The sequence below is a fragment of the Micromys minutus genome (assembly GCF_963924665.1).
Source record: "Micromys minutus genome assembly, chromosome: 23".
NCBI classification, from domain to species: domain Eukaryota; kingdom Metazoa; phylum Chordata; class Mammalia; order Rodentia; family Muridae; genus Micromys; species Micromys minutus.
The window spans coordinates 10,006,552-10,018,894 of NC_137958.1; the positions used below are offsets into that span (position 1 = coordinate 10,006,552).

Sequence of the window (12,343 nt, forward strand, 5' to 3'; positions counted from 1 at the left end):
CATGGTCTGTTCTCAGGTTTAACTTCCACTGCTTAAGAATGCACATTATCCAGATTCTGTCTTAGTTCTTTGTGTCATCTGTCACAGGCGTTATTATCCTGTGAGGGTGTCCTCCCCAATCACCTCCTCCTTCTTGTAGTAACTTCTGAATTCTTTAACTGCATTGTGAATCTAGGTGAAGAGTATCCAGGTATTTGTTATATTTAGTTCACTTTTCCCCAATATTTTCAAAATAAAAAGAATAGCACTTTGCCAAACAGTGATACCTCACGCCTTTCTTTAATCACGGCATTCAGGAGGCAGAGGCAGGTAGATCTCTGAGTTTGAGGCCAGCTTGATCTACAGAACGAGTTCCAGGACAAAAGGGCCTACCCAAAGAAGCCCTGTCTTGAATTTTTAAAAAAGTAATGTGTGTTACAAATTTCAGACCTCTTTTTTTTTTTTCTAATATTTATTTTCTTTATGTATATGAGTATACCGTAGCTGTCTTCAGACACACCAGAAGAGGGCATCAGATCTTATTACAGATGGTTGTGAGCCACTATGTGGCAGCTGGGATTTGAACTCAGGAGCTCTGGAAAAGCAGGCAGTGCTCTTAACCCCTGAGCCATCTCTCCAGCCCATTTCAGATCTCATTATCAGGTCTTTAATCAATTTTTATTTGAATTTTGCATGTATGAGACAAGGGTTTTATTTCTCTGCATATATATGACTCTCCAGCTTTCCTAACACTAATCATTGAAAACTTTTTCTTGTGCACTCTTGCCGTTTCTGGCAAATGTAGTCTGATAGTAAGTATGCTGCTTTATTAGATTCCTGCCTTGTTCCATTGGTGACATAGTTTTGTAATCCCTGTGTGATGTGCTTGGAAGTAAGAGGATCCTGGCTTTGCTTTCTCCACTTTGTTATTTTGGTTTAGGGTCTCATTAGACCATGACAGCTTTGTACTTGTAACCCTCTCTCTAGCTTCAGTTTGTCGAGTGCTAGGATTACAGGCATGTGTACTGTATTTGCCTTTTAAGTTAGTTTTGTATGATCAAGATTTTTTTTTTTTGGTGTTTGTAGTTGCAACTTTATAAATCTATTACTCACCTAAATTTACCTAAAAATTTACCTATAAACTTATTTATTGGCTGTTGTGATTGAGATTATTTTCTGGTTTTTTAAATGACTTACTATTAGCATACAGATGTACTACTGATTTCGTGTCCTGTAACTTGACAAATTCAGTTCTAAGATCTTTTGGGTGGAGCTTTCAAGAGCTTTGAATATGCACATTAATTAGGTTTTGTCATCAGTAAGTATAAATCTTTCTACTCCTCTTATTAAGATACTTTTTATTTCTGTTGCCAAGTTAGGTTAGCTTAGGATTTCTGCCATTATATTAAAAAGAAATAGTAAGAATAACCATTATTTTTTGTTGTTGTTGTCTATATAGTTATTTCCTTTCTTCTAGAAAATTGTTTTCCTTGAGGGTTTTTTGTTTTTGCTTTTTAAAAAAAATTTTTTTAAAGATTCATTTATTTTCTGTATATGAGTACACTGTTGCTCTTTTCAGAAACAGATTAGATTCCATTACAAAATAGATTGTTCTTAATGCAGTTTAAATATAATGTCTTTTGTGAAAAGTGTTCTTGTTTACTTAACACATTTACTGCCTAAGATATTTTAGCTAACAGTACATGGGAACACTAAGTGAAACAGACTTCTGGTTATTTAATGAGATGGTTGTGAGTCACCATGTAGTTGCTGGGAATTGAACTCAGTACCTCAGAAAGAGCAGTCAGTGTTCTTAACTACTGAGCTATCTCTCCACCCTCTCCAGAGATATTTTTAAGTAATTGGTTTCTGAATTTTTTTTGACATTTTTATTTCATTAATTTTTATTGTATTATTCCAATATGTTTCTTTTAAACATTTAAAGTATGTGGTTATGTATGTACATATGTATACATGCATGCATGTGTGCATGTATGTGTGTATGTATTTATACTATGTGCGTTCCATGGATGGTTGGGAGTTACTATCTGGGTGTTGGCAACTAAACTCAAGTTCCCTGCAAGAACAAGAAATGTTCTTAACTACTGAACCATCTTTCCAGCTCCTAGTCTTTTTTTTTTTTTCTTTTTTTTTTTTTTAATTTTTTATTATTGTCTTCATTTAAATTTAGGTGACCTCTTTTATAGAAAACTTAAATAATCAACATTTAAAGTTTTAATTTCTGTAAGTGAATAACTGCTCTCTTGGTTAGAATTTAGCTGCTTTTTTTTTCAAAATTTTATTTAATTATTATTGTATTTTACATATTTTAATTTGTAGTTTGATTAAAGGATTGCTATTTGTATGATACCGATCATTTCTAATAGATTAGGTTTAGCAGTCTCTTATGTTATCTATTTTTTAGGACATGTTTATCTATTAAAAAGTACAAGTGTGGCCAGATGCAGTAGAACACACCTTTTAATCTTAGGATCAGGAGACAGAATCTGTATAGTGAATTCAGGCTAGCAGCGGTTACACACTAGACCCTCTTCATCACACACTGTGTGTGTGTGTGTGTGTGTGTGTGTGTGTGTGTGTGTGTGTGTGTGTTTGGTTGCATCCATCCATGCATATATTTTATAAGAAAAATATCATAGAGGAAAAGTCCTGCTAAGTCTCTTATGAAGTGTAATAATTTCTTTTTTAAATTCAGTAGACTTTACTTCTACTGAAGATAGGAGCAGATAGTGCAGAATATTTGTTTCTACATTCTACCTTGTCCTCTGCAGTATTGTGGTATATTTGCTGCAGTTATCAATATTTTTACATTTCTTTTAAACTGAAGCTCTTAGTTCACAAAAAATTTATATCAGTCTTCACCATTGATGAGATAGTTTGTCGGTCGTCACAGATGAAAAATGTCATGTACTTGTTATAACATCCTCATATAAATTAACCTCACAGTCTTTATTTTTCTATTATTTTCTTTCTATTTAATCTAGCTTTTCTCCTGAGTTCCCCAATTCATTAACAATTCAAAAACTTACCAAACTTTTATTTTTCTTCCTGTATACTGACACATATAACATGCATAAAAGGTGTTTATAAAGTAGTAAATAAATATCGTTAGCATAGGCTTTACAGAGCCCAAGTATGTGGTTGTCAGATTTAATATTTAGATTTTCTTTTGAGATGGATACTTAGATTTAATACTTTTGTTTTATTTTGGGGTGGCTGAGGGAGTAGAGTGCTTGTCATGCAGGTGTGAGGACCTGAGTTACCAGATGTAGCCACACAGCATCCTCTTATCCCAGCTCTGTGGGGGATGGAGACAGGACAATCCTTGGAGCTGGTTGACAGTTAACCTGGTGGTGTACACAATAGGAATAATGCCAGGTACCCTTTCTCCAACAAGGTAGAAGGCAAAAGAACAATACCTTAGGTAGTCCTCTGGCTTCCACATGTATCTAATGGCACATTCATGATACTGTTCATACATGAGAATCCACACCTGGATCCACAGAGTTTTTGTAAGCAGTCATGCAGTATTTGGGAGTAGTTCAATGCTAGAACACTTCTGTATCACATACTTAAAGCTCAGGGCAGGGGGTGGGGGGCATTGTAGTTGCCTGTAACTCCAGCTCTGGGAGATCCAGTGCCCTTTCTAACATCCACAGGAACCTGCATCCACATTACAGATCTTCACATGTGAATTAAAAATAAATCTGGAAAGAAACTGTACTATAGAAAAGTAGACTTGCAAATATATAATTGCTATTTGTTTTAGTCATTCTCACAACATGGATCATTGAAAATATAGTAAAAAAATGTAGTTAAAAACTAGGTCATTGCATAAAGTTACTTTTTTCCTTCTCTATCTTCCTCACCAGTGAACAGCTCTGCGCCTTTTGTTATTGTGGGGAGAAAAGTTCCTTAGGACAAGGAGACTTGAAACAATTCAGAGTAACACCTGGACTTACCTTACCTTGGAAAGATCAACCTTCTAACAAGGACATCGATGACAGCAGTAGTGGGACCTGTGAGAAAATACAGAACTATGCTCCACGAAAACAAAGAGGACAGAGAAAGTAAGCAGTTTTGAAATTAAATCATTGGTAGGCAAAAATGACCTCTAACTTATTCTAACATGCTGAGCTTTGTAGAGGACCAGAGTTTGGTTCTCTGTATTCAGGTTAAATGGTTCATTGCTACCAGTAAGGAATTCCAGGGTGCCTACTTCCTTCTGCGGGCACCCTCACACATGAGTACACAAATGTACATGGCCACAGACAGACAGACAGACAGACAGACAGACACACACACACACACACACACACACACACACACACACACACACACAAAACACCTTAAAAACCTTACTTTAAGATCTGGAGCAATTGCTTGGTGGTTAAGAGTACTTACTGCCTTTACAGAGCACCTTTATTTTATTCCCAGTATTCATGAGGTGGCTTACAATTCCAGTTCCAGGGATTCCAGTGCCCTCTTTGATTTACACAAGTTCTCATACACATATATACACACACACACTCAGGCATACACACAATAAACAAATACTTAAAAAATAATTTAGCTGTAGAATTCTATACTTTGAGGGTGATGATATAGTCTTCCAAGAGTCTCTGGCCTTTTATGGAAATTTAAGTGAGCATATAGCACTGTTTGTTGTGCAGTCAGTGTTTGCAGATTCAAAGTAGAAAGTGAAATAGTACAGTTTTTTTTTTTTTATAAAGAATTCAAACTTGGAATGATTTAAGAAAATCTAGAAGCATTGTATTTGTAGTTATCATTTTTTTTTTACTTTGAAACTAGATCATGTATAAGAACCTTATTTTTGCTTTCATCTTAATTCTCACATGTTAATAAGATAGACCAGAAGTCCAGGAAACTTATAATCAGTAGTTGGCAAATACAGTGGTGTAGGTCAGGCTATATTTTAATGTTTTATGTTCTGTCTTAGATAATGATAATTATAATTATTCTGAAAATGAAATTGGACTTCATTTACTTATAAATGATTTTCCATTAATTTTTAAATAAAAATTATGAGATTGGATAATTTTATAAAAATGTAGCTTAATGAAAGTTGTATGTAGCTGGGATTCATTTTTAAATAATGATAAGTTTATTAGTGCATACTGAGAATATTTGACAATCTTGTAAGGGGAGATGGTTATGTCTAGCTTAGTAATGCTTTTAAATATTTATAAATGTATGTTACAATGAAACAAGTAACTAATTAATTTTCTTTTCTTTTTTTTTTTTTGTTTTGTTTTGTTTTTTAGTTACAAGGTCTTACTATGTAGCATAGTCTGAAACTCTATGTAGACCAGGCTGGCCTCAAACTCAGAGATTGATCTCCTTTGTTTTCACATGCTGGAATAAATATGTGGGTCCCCTCTCCTGGCTTCAAGCATATTTGATAAAAGTAGTTTTTAGCATGTTTCTTTTAATTTAGGAGTTCTTTTAATCTTTGCTTTTACAGCTTGAAATTTTTTGAGTATTTCAATTGGCTTCTCTTTTTAAAATTGTTATTATTTTTAATTATGTGTCTATAATTAAAGTGTGTGTCTCCAGGTGTATCTGCTTGGAGAGCAGAGGTGATGTGCTGTCAGGGTTTTGGGAACTGAATTCAGGTCCTCTATGAGAGTAGTATATCCTCTTAGCTGCTTAGCCATTTCTCCAGCCCCCAACAACTGGCTTCTCTTGACCTCTTTCCGAAAAGATGTGCAGTCATCCTTAGTGTTGATACAGACATCTTTGTCATACACATAAAACCTATTTCACAGTTGAATGCTGGATTTGACTGACCTTTGGATAGGAAGTGATTGTTAGTCATCCCACTAATTTTGTTTGTTTTTTACTTCCCTCTTGTGATTAAAATGTACTAAACATAATGTAGAGTTTACTTAACCTTTCTTTCAATAAAGTAATGATAGTAATGAAGAGTGTGCTTGTGGAAGTGGAGATAGGAAAGAATTTCCTGTAGGCATTTATAAAAATGAGAATTTAAAGTGAGCACAGTATTTTCAAGTCTTCTAGTGCATTTCTAGTACTAAGCTGAAACTACCAGTTATTTTAAAAATATTTGATAATTAAATGTACTTATTGAACTATGTTAATACTATTTTCTTCAATAATTTCAAGTATGAAAGGTTTAGTGTCTTGATTATTACACTGATTTTTTTCTTAACAGGATTTGTGATAAATTCCCAGCATACAGAAGTATTGTGTATGGCTTATATCTAGTAGTTAATAAAAATGTCCATGAGTTTAAGCATTAGATTATTAGAGAGACATCTTATGGTAATTATTTTACTTTTATATTTAATGTTGAATATAAAATAATATCTTTATTTACCAAATGATCTTAAGTAATAGCTAAAGTGTTGTTGCTTACCAGACCTCTCAAGTCTTTGGTGTGGTAAACACTTCATTCCACCTTGTGCTTTAACTTTATCTCTTATGCTATCTTTCTTATTTTACATGCCTTTAGGGCCTGTTCTCCTCTTACTTTGTGAGGCTTGAGATTACTGCACATCATGCATGGCCTGCTGGTGACATGTGGGGATCATGAGAAAGCTACAGTTCACATGTTCTCTTTTCCCCTCCCTTTTTAGACTCAAATGGCTTTTCATTTTTTCTGGGAAACAGTTTGCACATTTAGTTACCTGCCAGCTCTGTGTCAATGCATGTTTAAATATTCTCATATGCTTTATATTTAAAACAGAAAAAAAATTTTCATTGGGCTTTTAAAAGCATGGTTCCTGGATAGAGTGAGTTCATTTTCTATGGCAAAATGAATTTATAACTGTAATTGTCATATTTACTATGATTGAGAGAGCCTTATTAAACTGTTGCTTACGTAAAATAATGTAAAACCCACTTTAATTTTGTGAAGAATAATAACAGATGAATTCTTGAATCTGTGGCTGTAATTAAAAAGCTCATTTTGACATAGGTTGTACTCAGTGCTATAAAGTGAAGTAATTCTTCTATTCTTTCACAGCGTTTATCTTTCTCCATTTTGTTTTTAGAGAACGCTCTCCCCATCAGAGTGCTGTTGCTTGTGTAAGTGTAAGCACCCAGACAACTTGTGAGGATCAGGCTGGCAAGTTATGGGATGAGCTCAGCCTGGTTGGCCTTCCAGATGCCATTGATGTCCAAGCCTTATTTGATTCCACAGGTAGGATCTCTCCTTTGTAACAGCTCCTATTTGATTCTGGAAGCATTTATATTTGGTGTTTATTTTTCCTTGGCTTGGCATTGTATTGTCATAGGTATTTGAAACTTTAAAGAGCTTTGTGGAAATGTAGAGAGCATTTTAGGCCAGGCCTTTTACCAGTGGGAGTGGTTTAGTTACTGCAACACTATGGTGATTCACAGAAGGTGGTGCTGTTGGGAATTTGAGTCAGTTGTTGCAGTTGAACTGATGGTTGATGGTAGGCCAAGTATTGTGCAATGGAGAATTCAATCAGATGGTTCTTCTTGCATGGAATTGAGAAGAATAAGAATTAGATGCTGTTAATTTTCCATGCCCCCTTGACATCAACTTTGTTTTAAATAGTTTTTTTTTTTTCATTTTATATAAAGACACTAAATAGAATAGTGTTTAAATAAAACAACGAAAGGAATTTTGCCTGTGGAAGAAGTAATTACTTATTCAATAATTTCCAAACTTCTGTGTATGTCAGAATCACCGGAAGGCTTGTTAAAACAAATATTACTGGGCTGCAATACAAGGCATACTGATTTAGTGGGTCTTAATTAGGCTCTGTGATTTTTGCATTCCTGAAAGGTTCCCAAATAGGTATTCTTACCCCCCCAAGTCACAGTTGGAGAAAGGCTACTTTAAGGGACTGGTATGAGGATACATTGTATTTTTACACATCTTTGTTTGGTTTTTGAGATAATTCTTAGTCTGTAGTCCTCATTAGCCTTGAACTCATATCTACATAGTGCTGATGGACTTTGAATGGATCCTCCTACTCCATCCTGAGGACTGAGATCAGAATCATGTACCACTCCAACTAACTTGTACGAAGACCTTTACTGCTTATTAAATTGATCATTTTCTTACTTTAGGCACTTGCTGGGCTCATCATCGATGTGTAGAGTGGTCACTGGGAATATGCCAAATGGAAGAACCATTATTAGTGAACGTGGACAAAGCTGTTGTCTCAGGGAGCACAGAAGTGAGTAGAAGAAACAAATATTTAAACTCCTTGTTTTCTTTTCTTTCCTTTTTTTGCTTGTTCTGGTTTTGCATTGTTTTTGAGAAGTTAATATGCAGTAGAGAATAATCTTGATCCTGTGCCTTTACCTTTTCACTATCTGTGGTGCTGTTTATAGAATCCAGACTTTGAATAACCGTAGCACTGCCCTGTATTCTTCTAACATCCAATGTAAAATTTCACTTGGGAGAATTATTTATTAAATGTGTACTATAATAGAAAACTAAACACAAAATTGCTAATTCTACCAAGAATGCAGGTTGTATAAGTTTATTTTTCAGTTAACTTAAAATTTACTTCACATTTAAAAAACAGATCAATTTTAGAAATGGGAATACTAATTACATTTATGTTCATGTGGTTATCTGCCTATCTATCTTGGAAGCCCTGGCTGGAACCAGGACTGGACCAGGATCTTCTTGAACTCTCAGAGGCCCTCCTGTTTCTGTTTCCTAAGTGTTGGGATTAAAGGTGTTTGCTTCTGTGCCCAGCTTTATGAAGTGACATTCATTTACTTACTGTTTTATGAGACTGGGTTCCTCTGTGTAGCCCTGGCTGTCCAGGAACTCGCTCTGTAGACCATGCTGGCCTTGAACTCAGAGATACACTCCCCTCTGTCTCCAGAGTCCTGGGATTAAAGGCCTGTGCCACCATTGCCTGGTACAAGTAGTGACTTTAAAAGAACAAACTAATAAAGACTTTTGTAATATGGAAGGAGTATGTTCAGTACTTTTGTTGATGAAAATATTTTTTTTGTTCATTCAGTTTGTCAGTTTATTTAACTTTTTAAGCAATATCTCACAGTAACATGCAGTCTGTTGTTTTTTTTCAAAGCTTTCCTTTTTTCTTTTTCCTTAATTTTTTCTTTTCTTCCTTTTTTCTTTTCTTTGTTTTGTTTTGTTTCTTTCTTTTCTTTTGTTTCTTTCTTTTCTTTCTTTCTTTCTTTCTTTCTTTCTTTCTTTCTTTCCTTCCTTCCTTCCTTCCTTCCTTCCTTCCTTCCTTCCTTCCTTCCTTCCTTCCTTCTTTCTTTCTCTTTTTCCTCCTCCTCCCTCCTCCTCCCTCTTTCCTCCTTCTTCTTTGGTGTGTGTGTGTGTGTGTGTGTGTGTGTGTGTGTGTGTGTACCTTTAAAAATGCTCACAAGTATAAGGGCAACAGCTACCTCTCATTGTGAAGGCAGCTCCCCTACCCATAATTTCTTTAATTTTTGGACAAATAAATGGAGAAGTGACATAGCTCTTTGAAAAGAACATGAAAGCTAGAAAATTTTAACTATAAGAAGTATAGACTCAAGTTATTGTATGGCTTAATTCATATGAGTAATTACCAATTTAAAACACTTTGAATTTCTGTTTTAACATATTGCTAATTACAGTTGCAGTTTTTCAATTTTTGATTGTCTTGTCCTTAAAACAAAACAAACAAAACACCAAAAAACAAAGATGGGTGGTGGTGGACCATGCCTTTATTCTAGCACTTGGGAGGCCAAGGCTGGTCGATCTATAAGTTTGAGTCCAACATGGTGTACAGAGTGATTTCCAGAACAACCAAACAAGAAGCAAAGCCCTAAGTCATGTCTGCCTACCTCTGCCTCTGCCTCCTGAACGCTGTGACTAAAAGTTGATATACTGCCCCTGGTATCTTCTCTGGCAACACTCATTACCTTTATTGGCTTTCAGCTGTATTTATCTTTAAATGTAACCACTGTTTCTTTGTTCTTCAGTATGTTTTTGCTTATCTGGTTTTTGTTAGAATTTCTTTTTACTTTTCAGTTGATTTTTGTTGTTTTTTTTTCTTGTTTCTCTGTCTCATTGAGGTACATTATCAAATTTTTATTTGAGATCTCTCTCTTGTCCTCCATCCAGATGTCTGCCTGTCTTGTCTGTCTGTTGTTTCTGCATGGGTGTGCAGGTACTTTTATAGAGGCCAGAAAAGTACATTGGATACTTTGGAGCTAGAGTTCTATAGCAGGTTGTACGCCTCCTAACATGGTTGCTGGGAACTGAATTTGGGTTTTCTGCATAAACAAGTCCTTTTTCTCCATCTCCTTAAAGCAGTTCTGATTTGGTGGTATATAGACTCATTACTGCAAACCTCCCTTTCAGTACTACATTTTCTGTTTCACATGAGTTTTATTTTAATTTTCATTTGTTTCAATAATTTAATTTCCTTTTAGTGTCTTCCATTACTTATTTTTAGCATATATTTCCATGTACTTGGATGTTTTCCATGTTTTTCCTATTGTTGCTTAAGAAAGATACATGATGAAATTGTAGTTTTTTTAGAAAATTATTGAGATTTGACTTGTGCCCTGGCATGTAATTGATTGTAGAATATACATGTTCAGTTCTCTGGTATATACTGGCCTTCTTAGCCTCTTTAAAAATTTTACATGTATATGTGATATGAGTATATTTATGTGTGGTCGTGTATGTATATGTACGTGTGTAGGTCAGAGGTTGACATCAGGTATTCACCACTCACTGGAGCCAGAGTGCACAGGTGCTGCTGACCCAGCTCATCAGGCTGCTCTTGGACCTTTTCTAAGCTTGCTCAGCTTTGATGTGGGTCCTCATGCATGTACAGCCAGCACTTCATCCAGGAGAGATTCCCTAAACTCTGCTTCTCCTTATACTTTCTGATATAAAATCTTTATCTGAAGTGATGAGGTAAGTGTACTTACTCCATCAGGTTTCTCTTTGCTCATGAGGTTTATCTTTGTCTAACACTTATGTGATTCTTTACCAGTAAAATAAGTTCCTTGTGTGGTACAATTCCATCAGAGTCCTGCTCATTCATTCATTTAATCAATCAATCATTTCATTTGGTAGTTTAATATATTTCCATTGAATATTAGTAAGTGTGGAATTCTTTCTGTGCTTTTGGTTTTTGTGCTGTGTCCTTTTTCTCTTTTATTATTATTTAATCCATTTTTTTATAGCTCAGTCTTTATCCTCTAACTGTTCCTCATCCTATACCTCCTCCCCCTACTACCAAGAGGATGATTCCCCTCACCAAACCTCCCCACTCCCTGGGGGTGGTCTCAAGTCTCTTGAGGGTTAGGTGCATCTTCTCTCACTGAGGGTAGATCAAGCAGTCCTCTGTTGTATATGTGTTGGGGCCGCATCAGCTGCCTGGTTGGTAGCTCAGTGTCTGAGAGATCTCAGGAGTCCAGGTTAGTTGAGACTGCTGGTATTGTTATGGGAATGCCCTCCTCCTCAGCTTTTTCCAGCCTTTCCTAATTCAACCACATGGGTCCATTGGTTGGGTATTTGCATCTGACTCTTTCAGCTGCTTGTTGGGCTTCTTAGAGGGTGATCATTCTAGACTCCTGTCTGTAAACACACCATAGCATCAGAAATAGTGTCAGGCCTTGGGGCCTCCCCTTGAGCTGGATCCCAATTTGGGCTGTCATTGGACCTCCTTTCCCCAGGGCTCTTCTTCATTTTGGTTCCTGCATTTCTTTCATACAGGAATAATTCTGGGTCAGAGTTTTTGACTATGACGACACCCCCATCCCTCCATTTGATGACCTGTCTTTCTACTGGATGTGAACTCTACAAGTTTCCTCTCCCCACTGTAGAGCATTTCATCTAAGGTCCCTCCCTTTGAGTCCTAAGTGTCTCTCACCTTCCAGATCGCTGGTACATTCTAGAGTGTTCCCTCACCTCCAACCTCCTAAGATTGCTTGTTGGCCCTCAGGGCTTCAGTCCTGTTTTCTCCCTTCAGTAAAAAGAGGATCATGTTCCTCTTTTCCCTTTCCTGTACCCTTTCCCACCCAGATCCTTCCCTTCCTCTCCCCCCTCTCCCCCATCCTCTTCCTGTGATTGCTTTCTTCTCCCTCCCATTTGGGAATGAGGCATCCTTACATCAGCCCCTCTGCTTGTTAGCCTTCTTGAATGCTATGGATTGTGTCCTGGGTATTCTGTACTTTTTTGGCTAATATCCAAATGAATATATATCATGCATGTACTTTTGGGTCTAAGTTACCTTACTCAGGATGATATTTTCTAGTTCCAGACTTTGCCTGCAAAATTTATGTTGTTCTCATTTTTAATTGCTGATTAATATTCTCTTGTGTAAATGAATGATATTTTCTGTATCCACTCTTC

At 36.1% G+C, this 12,343-nt stretch overlaps 1 protein-coding gene across 1 annotated transcript in view; it reads left to right on the plus strand.

The window, feature by feature from the left end:
* KMT2C (lysine methyltransferase 2C) overlaps positions 1-12,343 on the plus strand; it is a gene marked incomplete at its 5' end in the record, with an annotated part of 192,527 nt that overhangs the window by 59,321 nt on the left and 120,863 nt on the right. Inside the window, 3 exons of the mRNA XM_080936200.1 lie at positions 3,873-4,070; positions 7,038-7,186; positions 8,086-8,195. Coding sequence (XP_080792326.1) covers positions 3,873-4,070; positions 7,038-7,186; positions 8,086-8,195 — 457 coding nt within the window. The remainder of the gene's footprint in view (positions 1-3,872; positions 4,071-7,037; positions 7,187-8,085; positions 8,196-12,343) is intronic.